Raw genomic sequence first — 10,234 nt, 5'->3', positions numbered from 1 at the left:
GAGCGCCTGTGGGGGCGGGGCAGGGTGGAGGCCGGGCGAGGCAGGGGCGCGGAGTGGGCTGGCCTGGGCCGAGCTGCAGCGCGCCGGGGTGCTGCGTGGTGCTGAGTGAGGGAAGGACGCGCACGGAGGGGTGCGGCCGCCACCCGGGGCAGACCGCAGCGGGTGCTCGACTGTGCCCGGTTGGTATCCTCGTCCACCGCTGCCGAGTCGTGAGGGGGCGTCAGGGCGGTGAAGTGGAGGGCGCGCGTGGGGAGCGGCCGCGGGTGGAGGGCCGGGTGCGCGCGGAGCCTCGGTCGCGAGGAGCTGCCGCGGGTCCCGGGCGGCACCCGGCTGTCAGCGCGCGGGGCGCCCGCTGTGGCCCGGGCGTGTCTGCCTCGGCTCCCCGCTGACACGCTTGGCCCCGCGTGGCGGAGCCGGCTGCCCACGGCGGGCTGTGCCTGGAGCTCTGCGGAAGCGGGCGCGGCGTGGGGCCGGGCGGGCCTGAAGATGCTGAGTGCTTGTGGGCTCGGTGCGCTGGCTGCATGGAGCGGCGGCGGTGCGCCTGTCCGGGCTCCTGGAGTTGCCCGCCGGGGGCTGTGATGCCGCCTCGCCTGCCGGGTGGGTTTGTTTGGTTTCTTCTTCTCCCCTCCCCTTTCTCCCCCCTCCATTCTCTCCTCCCCTCCCAGCCCATTCACTGGGCTGCTGCGAGACCTCGCCCCTCCTCCGCTCCCGCCTCCCCGCCGCCGCCTCCTCTAATGAGCATCTCTGCTTTGCTTTCAATGGGCCGCTGCTGCTGTCGCTGCTGCTGTCCGCGCGGGTTGTGGATGTTGTCGGCTCCGTGTTGTGATGACAGGAGAATGTGTGTGTGTCCCGGGCCCAGACGAATTGGTAGGTATTCACATAACTACCTGTGTTGGGTACCCAGGGAAGGATGGTGACTGATTTTGTGTATGAATGGATGGCTCTAGGGGTCCTCATGGAATTAAAGGGTGAGATAAGGAAAAGGAGACAAAGGCGCTCTGGACCAGATTTTATTTTTATTTTTATTTTTTGATAGCTTAAGTGTGATATTCTGGGACACACGAAACTGACCAAACAAGTGCTGGTTTGGTTCTTTGTGTTTTAAGGATAATGGCTTTTCTTCATTCTTGTAGACACTGAACTTGAGCTGTGAAATGGCTAGGCGTTTCCAGAAAATGCTGAAAAATTACAAATCTTAATGCAGGGCGTTTAATGCAATCAGATTACATAAACGGAGGTTCTGATACGTGTAATGAAAAGTGTAGTATTTATTTTCATTTGCGTTAGAATCTTTGCAAGACCGAGAAGCTCCAGAGTAGGCGCACCAGTAGCATTTTTCTAATCGATTTGGTCCATGGGTTTATTGATTAAGTGGAATAAAATCTTGACACAGGCTTTGCCCAGCACACCACAAAGAATGGATGGGGCTCTTTCTGTTTCTGGTTCCGGCGCGCGCACCTTTTTATTACTCATTGGCAACATCAGCCAAATCTGCCCAAGACTGATACGTACAATGTTGCCAAGTGTGGGCCATGATGGTGTATGAACTTTAAAAAATAAATAAATAAAAAGAAAGTGAGATTGCTCAAGTTAACCAACAGCTACTTTGAAATTCTTATTGCCTAATCAGGAGGCTTCTATTTTGTTAATTTAGCAAGTTTATCAGCACAGAGTGTTGTTTTTTTTTTTGTTGAATTACAGGGTGTTTAGAAGGATATTAAGAATTTTCATCTTCCTTATACATCATGTCAGAAGCATTTAATAGTGTATTGACTTGTAGCTGTCTCTGGTCGGATGGAAATACTATATAATTGGTACTGACCTGGTAGAATGCTTATTAGTTATAGAGCAGGTTTCCATGAACTCAGCTTCCCTAAGAATATGCCTTTTGAAAGCATGTTAAGAGATGAAGAATTGGAATGCAATCATATGCTAAGCTCTGAATAACTGAAAAGAAAATAATTGAAAAAACTCATGCGTACTCTGTTATTTTGACGTTTAATCTCAAATACTTTTGCTGTGAAGAAAAAAGATGTAGTGTTTGAATTTAAATATTCAGAGCACCTGCTGCATGAAGCTCTTTGTCACCAGATTTCACTCATTTTTAATCGACTTTAAAAGCAGAAAATCTATCAAAACACGGGAACTTAAGGAAAGGGAAAGGGTCCTAGGCTTCTTATGCCTTGAGTAGATGTTTTTAAATGGTTGGACCTTTGCCATCACCCCCACTCTCACATTGTTTTTAAAGTAATACAAACTTACAGATGTCTGAAAAAAATGTACTTCCATTAAAATTGCACTTACATTTTAGTTTCTAATGATAACATTTGCAGCATAAAAACAGCTTTTTGTGCATACATGCATGAAAAAGGTATGGGTTTATACCCACAAGCTAGTGTGATTGGCATATTTGTACACATCTCCTGGCTCAGACATGTACCCTTAACCTTTGGATGACATTCAGGTATTCAGTTTGAACTGTTATTTAGGTGGTTAGTCCTGGTAAATTTTTTGTTGTTAGAATTTTTTTTTCATTTCAGAAGCCTTATTTATAGACTCTAATTCCAAAATTTCTAGTTCTTGCTATTTTGTACTTTTGTCTTTAGAAACAAATCTCTTCTTGGGTAGTCTAATACTTTACTACATACGAAAGACATTCTGTCCAACTTGTATATTTGGTGCTCTCTACAAAAGCAGACACAAATCTGTCAATTTCCAGTGTTTGATTTTTTCTCTTCCCTCATTTTTTCTTTTTACTTCCTGAATGGCCTACCAAAAAGTACGAGAAAATTGTTTAATATAAAACTAACACTGAGATACTTAAAATTCTATCCTTAGTAGATTCTGCTTTTGAAAAAAAAATAGTTGATAAGAAGATTTGTTTCATTTTCCTTTTTTGTTTATTTAAAACAGTTCTAAAGTGTTTCTTGTAATTTAAATGAATGCATGAGACAATATCTTAGGAATTCAGAGAAAATGTGTTACTGAAGATTCTTTTTTTCTTGTATACATTATTTGCAATAGAGATACATGCTCATCTAAATTTTCTAGATAAATGCCTATTGTAAAATACTGTTTTAAGGATACTTATAATGCTATTCTGTTATAATCTAGACCTCACGCTTAATTTATGGTTCTTTGTTGTTTTCCTATAACAAGTAGGTATCTATTTTTAACCAAAAGAGAAAACATTTCCCAAGGAATGAATAGAGATCTCTAGTAGATAAAATAATATTTCGGTAGCTTGCATTATGACATTTAAACATGGGAAATAATAGCAGGTTAGTTAACATCTGAAACAGGAATCATTTGTTTCCAAAAATCAGGTTTATAGCTACAAGAATACTTGATTTTTTTTTCAATCACAAATGGCGCAGCAAAATTCAGCAGTGAATCAGTAAACCCTATATTTGATTTCAAAGCCTCAGTATCTCAAACATTAAAAGCATGAATTCTAAAGAGGCATTAGAGTTAGTCTGCTTGCATGTATTCACTTAAGTTTAGTGGGGAAGGTCCCAGAGAGGTGAAATGTGTTTTCCCAGGATCATTTGGCGAAGAGCAGACCTCTCCTTCTTTAACTTGCTAAGCTGGCACAGTGGTATAGAGAAGGAAGCTTTACAAGAACATCCATCCACTGAGGTTCAGAAATGCGGGAATTTCTGTTTCAGTTTTACTATGTGGAAAATGTTCTCTAGAAGTTAAAATAAACTTTGCATTAACACAGTGGTATATTTATATAATTTACCAGTAAGATATAAACATGGCTTTGTTGAGGATTTATCAGTGCTTCTGGTGATACCATGTGTAATCAAAGGTCAACAATTGACCACAGGTCAAGGAACAGATCTTCATAAATAGTAGAAGTAACTGTGCAAATGGGAGATCTAAGGCCCCTTTGAAAAAGCATAGAGAGGGAGAATGGTGATTGGGCAGGTAGACTGCTGCGGCACAGTGTTACATAACTTCCTGATCTGTGTTCTCCAGCCAGATAGATGTGTATGCTGAACAGTTTGTACTGCACATAGAAATACAAAAGAAAGAGAAAACAGAAATTTAACTGTAGTTCATTCCTGACTTCATGAATGGTTGAACATTTTAATTACCATAAAACACCCTGTAGAAATTAACCTAGCATAGGGATTTTATGTAAATTGCCTTAGGAAATGTTTTCTATAAAGCACAGCTTGTCAGATAATACAGAGTATAACTTTTCTTTGTGTGTGTGTCTGTCTTAATTTGCTCTCTAGGAATCCCAGTCAGAACGTCCAGTCTGCCACTGTTCTCTGATGCCATGCCAGCACCAACTCAACTGTTTTTTCCTCTCGTCCGTAACTGTGAACTGAGCAGAATCTATGGCACTGCATGTTACTGCCACCACAAACATCTCTGCTGTTCACCACCATACATTCCTCAGAATCGTCTGAGGTACACACCCCATCCTGCATATGCTACCTTTTGTAGGCCACGGGAGAACTGGTGGCAGTATACTCAAGGAAGGAGATACGCTTCTACACCGCAGAAATTTTACCTCACACCTCCACAAGTCAACAGCATCCTTAAAGCTAATGAATACAGCTTCAAAGTACCAGAATTTGATGGCAAAAATGTCAGTTCCATTCTTGGATTTGACAGCAATCAGCTGCCTGCAAATGCACCCATAGAGGACCGGAGAAGTGCAGCAACCTGCTTGCAGACCAGAGGGATGCTCTTGGGGGTTTTTGATGGTCATGCAGGCTGTGCTTGTTCCCAGGCAGTCAGTGAAAGACTCTTCTATTATATTGCTGTTTCCTTGTTGCCCCATGAGACTTTGCTAGAGATTGAAAATGCAGTGGAGAGTGGTCGGGCACTGCTACCTATCCTTCAGTGGCACAAGCACCCCAATGATTACTTCAGTAAGGAGGCGTCCAAATTGTATTTCAACAGCTTGAGGACTTACTGGCAAGAACTCATAGACCTCAATACTGGAGAATCAGCTGATATTGATGTTAAGGAGGCTTTAATTAATGCTTTCAAGAGACTCGATAATGACATTTCATTGGAGGCTCAAGTTGGTGATCCTAATTCTTTTCTAAATTACCTGGTGCTTCGGGTAGCATTTTCTGGGGCTACTGCTTGTGTGGCCCATGTAGATGGTGTTGACCTCCATGTGGCTAACACTGGTGATAGTAGAGCCATGCTAGGTGTGCAAGAAGAAGATGGCTCTTGGTCAGCAGTCACACTCTCTAATGACCACAATGCTCAGAATGAAAGAGAACTAGAGCGTCTGAAACTGGAACACCCAAAAAATGAGGCCAAGAGCGTGGTAAAGCAGGACCGGCTGCTTGGCTTGCTGATGCCCTTTAGGGCTTTTGGAGATGTAAAGTTCAAATGGAGCATTGACCTTCAAAAGAGAGTGATAGAGTCTGGCCCAGACCAGTTGAATGACAATGAATACACCAAGTTTATCCCTCCTAACTATCATACACCTCCTTATCTTACTGCTGAGCCAGAGGTAACTTATCACAGATTAAGGCCACAGGATAAATTCCTAGTGTTAGCAACTGATGGGTTGTGGGAGACTATGCATAGACAGGATGTGGTTAGGATTGTGGGTGAATACTTAACTGGTATGCATCACCAACAGCCAATAGCAGTTGGTGGGTACAAGGTGACTCTGGGACAGATGCATGGCCTTTTAACAGAAAGGAGAGCAAAGATGTCATCAGTGTTTGAGGATCAGAATGCAGCAACCCATCTCATTCGCCATGCTGTAGGCAATAATGAATTTGGGGCTGTTGATCATGAACGACTCTCTAAAATGCTTAGTCTTCCTGAAGAGCTTGCTCGGATGTATAGAGATGACATTACAATCATTGTAGTTCAGTTCAATTCTCATGTTGTAGGGGCATACCAAAACCAGGAACAGTAAGTGAAATTACCCTGGCAGTTCTTCAGTTGGAAGGGCAGATCGATGTTTGAAAGAAACTAATATAGTTAATTTTCCAATGGTTCATTCTAAACACTTCATGTTTGATACTCTAGCTAGCCCAGTATTCATATTGACTATGCAGCAGATGATAGCTTCATGAGTGTCTGTTCTGTCCTGTTGGACCTCATGGTACCCACACTTGAGGCAGCTTGTTTCCTTACCCAGGTGTCTTGTAACAGTGACTCACCAACTGAAGAGTATGAAGATAGGCAGATATGATCTTGAATAGGTCAAAAACAAGGATCTTCCTGGGGGTATTAGTAAAGGCAAAACAAACCCATTACCATGTCCATTTGCAGACTTCTGCCATTATAAGGCTTCTAGTGTACACAAGAATATTTACTTACTGCATTTTTTTAAAAAGATAAACAGTTCAGGTAATCACATACATTTATTTTAACCTAAAGTGCAGGTCTAGTACTTTAAGCCATAAATGACCATGAACAAAGAAATCTGGATTTGTAAGTTTTTGTGATTGTGTGATAAAATATGCTTCCTAAAAGGAAAAATCCTAAACTGTTCTTCCTCACCCATGATTTCCTCAGTGTAACAGTAATATTTTGTTTTGCTACACCTAAAAGACAATAAAGGTTCTTAGGTTTAATTTTTCCTAGTGAATGTTAAATAAAGGGAAAATGTGTTTTTCTGGTTTGTATTCATGGAAACCTCTATTTAGTTTGAAATAAAGATACACGCAGAATGAAAAGAGACTGCTATGTTTAATTCTTATCATCTATAGTTATCAGCATGTCACTGTTCTGTGTCCCCCAAATCTTGGCAAGCTAGATGTGTGCTGAGTAAGCAAACTGCTGCTGAGAAATTATACTTATTTATCATAGGAATTTTTATGAATTTTGGAGTTTTAAGAACAACATGTAATAAGTTTAAGTATCAATTTGAGTAGTAAGATTTTAATATTGTATTATGACAGTTTGAGGAAATTTTTTGTTTTTCCCCACTTAGGCCAATTAAAACAATTGGATCTATATTATTAAATGCTTTAAACATACTATAGCTTATAATATATATGTTAATATATACACGAGAAACTTTAAATCGTAACCTGTGCATGCCTGGTACAGAACACTTAGTAGCATCAAGTATTTGCAGCTGTGTCTCTAATTATATGCAGTCCTTTCTAATACTGTCTTAAAGTAAATGAAAATAAGTATATTCACATAGGCTTTTTAGGAGTTCATTTGATATGCATCAAATGATACTTTTGTTTTTACATTTAATGCTGATCTGTGTATAGCTATGCATATATTTTCATCAATTCTAAGAAAAAGCTATGACTTTGTTTAAAATTCACGTAGATTTTTATATAAAACATGATTAGTTTCTGTTATATAATTAGTTGACAATATAGGGGTCCATTTGGAATTTTGTAGAATCTGAACTGTGTGTTCAAGGACTTTGGATTGTGAATCCTAAATCAATATATAGAAGTATTGGCTGCAAAATTAGGTCCAAATGAAAGTAGACTCAGGAAGATTGCAGCTCAGAACAGGATAGAATTTGTTTTCTAAAGTACTTTTTGTTTTTTGGGTTTTTTTTTTTTTTTTGAAGTCAACTTTTAAAATACCACTTACTTCTAAATGTCTTCAGAGACACTAGAGTCTGAAACCCCATTTTTAGTACTGTTTGGAATCGCACCACCATACCAAACATACCACCGTAGGAGAGTTCTGTGTTATGTGCTGACTAACGTCTCATTGCAGTGTAATACAGAGAATATATATTTTGCTTCCTATACTTGTGAAAAGACAGTAATCCTCATTAGCCAAGAAGTTTTATCTACAGTCTGGAAGCCAGCCTATGTGGATAGAAATGTAAATGCAATGTAGAAAAGATCAAAATAGCTGGATATTCACAAGTTTTTAGATACTGTTATTTAAAAGCAGTTGTGATTTTATTGTGATTTGTCATATTCATGACATGTTTAGAAGTAAAGTCAGCTTATGTAAATTTTCATGAAACTTAGTCTTTCTTAATCTTGTTTTATTTAGACTTTCTTACATGTATTCAATTTCTGTATTTATATTTAGTCAGTGCTTCATGTTACATGTACTATGTCCTGAGCTAGTTAAAAAGGAATGGTGGTATGATACTTGGTTTGAATGCTGTCTATGGTTAGAGAAACGCCCACGGTGAATTAAAGCTTTATACCTGCTTTCTGAGATGCCTGTGTGGGTTTTTAAAAATAGTAGCATTCACTGTATGCCTTCTATGGGAGGTTGTGTTTAACTTTAGGAGCCAATAAATGAATAGCATTTTAGTCATTAAAGTCAAGTTATAATTTCAATAAAATTAAAAGGCTTTACATCTATAATGTGAAATCTGGCTGTCAATATCCATGAAAGGCTGTCTTTCACCGTCTACCAGAAAGTGACTTCATGCTCCATTCTAGTTAACCCTTCCACACATAAACACAGCACTGCTACTTTTTCTTTTTTTAGAACATACTCTTTTATGTTGCTTTTAAAAAAGATTATTTTATGTTGAATGTTTTCATGGGTTGTTCCTTATTTGATGAGTAGCTATCCCATTGTATGGATAGACCACGTAATCGTTGAAGTAATTTTTGAACTTTGTCCATTCTCTGTTAAACATTTTTGGTTCACAGCAAGTCTCCTTTTAAGCTGGTTTTTACATGGATGGTTTCTTAGTAATACTATTTGGTTAGGCGAAGTTTCACCTTTACAAGTACAAATACAGGGGAATTTTATAGACTGTAATAACCTTAATGGGGAGGAGTCTGCCTTAACCCTAAAAATAAAAGCTGCAAATTTTTCATGGTGAAAAGTTTGGAGAGTCTTTGGCTATAGACCTCTCTACTGATAAATTTATGTTCATTAACTCATTAAATGACTATCCTAAGAAAACAAGAAAAGTTATACCAATCATTGTTGCTAGGAATGAAGAAAAATAGTGAAGTGCTAACTATCACAGCAAGTATTGGGTGACTAACTTTGGTATTTTCTGCATTTATTGCAGTACTGGGGACTGAATGTAGGCCCCTGGATATGTTAGGCAGGTGCTCTGTCACTGAGCCATACCCCTAGCCTTCCTTTTGCTTTTTTTGATTAGTGTTTATTTTGCTATTTTGCATACACATTGATTCTGACATGGGGGTCTTCCTAAGTTGTCTAGGCAGCTCTTGAACTTCCAAGTCTACCCTAGCCTTCCAAGCAGCTGGAGTTAACAGGTCTACCCTACTGGGCCCAGTTCTGTTTTAGTAAACACAGTTTACATTGCTTGAATGGACGCTCTCTGTTTACTAGGCAAACACATTTCTGAATTTGATTTATTGTTGGCTTTGTCCTTGAGTATAGAAAGAAAATCTTACTTGTATTTTGTAAGTTGAATACTTACGATCTTCTTTCATAAGTAACATTTGATACTCTGGAATTTTTTCAGATTTGCAAGTTGAATCTTGTTGAATTGATGTGCTATAACCACTTCCTGGAAGAGCTAAGTGACTGAAGACAATGACAATGGAATTGACTCACTGTAATATGAAGGTCATTTCCTTGGTGTATAGAATTAATTTACTTTGAAAGCCAAACTTAATCCCACTAAGCTCTACTTGTTCAGTTCTTAATATAACTTACCTTGGGTGAAATTTCAACAACACATAACATTGTTTTCTAAACACATTACAAATCTTCAAAATGATAAATACATCAGGAATGATGTTCATGTAATAGTCTATGTATTAGCCATTAGTGACCATCCAGTGCACACATTTTAATAAGTGCATGATTGATGTGGAATTATTTAGCCAATATATAGGTTCATAACATGTTGCAATAATTTTTTAACTTTGTTCATAGAGACTTCCAGTTCTTCCCGGGCAGCATCTATGGGTTATCTTTCTTCTCTGAGTCAGCACAATATTGAATAAAATTTGTTCATTTAATTTTATATTAGAAATTGTACAACCAAAAAGCCTATGTGAACGTCAAGAATATTTCTTGCTTTCCTTCATTAGAAGACACTGCATTCAGATGCAGGAAAATTAGTTTATTCTTGTAACAGTGATTTCATTTTGCAGTTAACAGCCAAGATTTCTAAAACGTGAACTAAAAGACTTGCTTACTGCAAAAAACTGTTTAAAAGAAAAAAAACATAAAAAATTAATCCTTTTGTAGCCACCACCCCTTTTCCCATTCCTAAACTGGGGAGAGACCTAAAAGGTTCAACTGTATAAACGAGTCCATTGAGCCCAAAACATCTTTTCACATACCCACTCTCTAGTAGGGC

The 10,234-nt window shown here is 39.2% G+C and overlaps 1 protein-coding gene across 5 annotated transcripts; it reads left to right on the top strand.

Annotated features, from left to right (window-relative positions):
* Positions 1 to 30: 30 nt before the first annotated feature.
* Positions 31 to 8,298, top strand: Pdp1 (pyruvate dehyrogenase phosphatase catalytic subunit 1). Of its 5 annotated transcripts, none has more exons than NM_001098230.1 (3): positions 31 to 179; positions 833 to 867; positions 4,248 to 8,296. In NM_001098230.1, the coding sequence occupies exons 2-3, from the start codon at positions 837 to 839 to the stop codon at positions 5,906 to 5,908; spliced, it is 1,692 nt and encodes a 563-aa protein (NP_001091700.1). In that variant the 5' UTR covers positions 31 to 179; positions 833 to 836; the 3' UTR covers positions 5,909 to 8,296. The 5 variants fall into 5 exon arrangements, with proteins under 5 accessions (NP_001091700.1, NP_001028625.1, NP_001277320.1 ...); NM_001290391.1 differs by lacking the exon at positions 31 to 179 and adding an exon at positions 500 to 597 and having other exon boundaries at positions 4,248 to 8,298; NM_001033453.3 differs by lacking the exon at positions 833 to 867.
* The last annotated feature ends 1,936 nt before the right edge of the window (positions 8,299 to 10,234 follow it).

Source organism: Mus musculus, chromosome 4 (genome assembly GCF_000001635.26).
Source record: "Mus musculus strain C57BL/6J chromosome 4, GRCm38.p6 C57BL/6J".
Lineage (NCBI taxonomy): Eukaryota > Metazoa > Chordata > Mammalia > Rodentia > Muridae > Mus > Mus musculus.
The sequence above is the reverse complement of the archived record's forward strand: the minus strand, read 5'-3'. Positions and strand labels throughout refer to the sequence as shown.

Excerpts from the sequence above, each read along its gene's own strand:
- Pdp1 (NM_001290387.1), top strand. The coding sequence starts at position 522 with ATGGAGCGGCGGCGGTGCGCCTGTCCGGGCTCCTGGAGTTGCCCGCCG. Across the intron at positions 598-4,247 it reads GATGCCGCCTCGCCTGCCGG|GAATCCCAGTCAGAACGTCC; the intron begins GTGGGTTTGTTT and ends TTTGCTCTCTAG.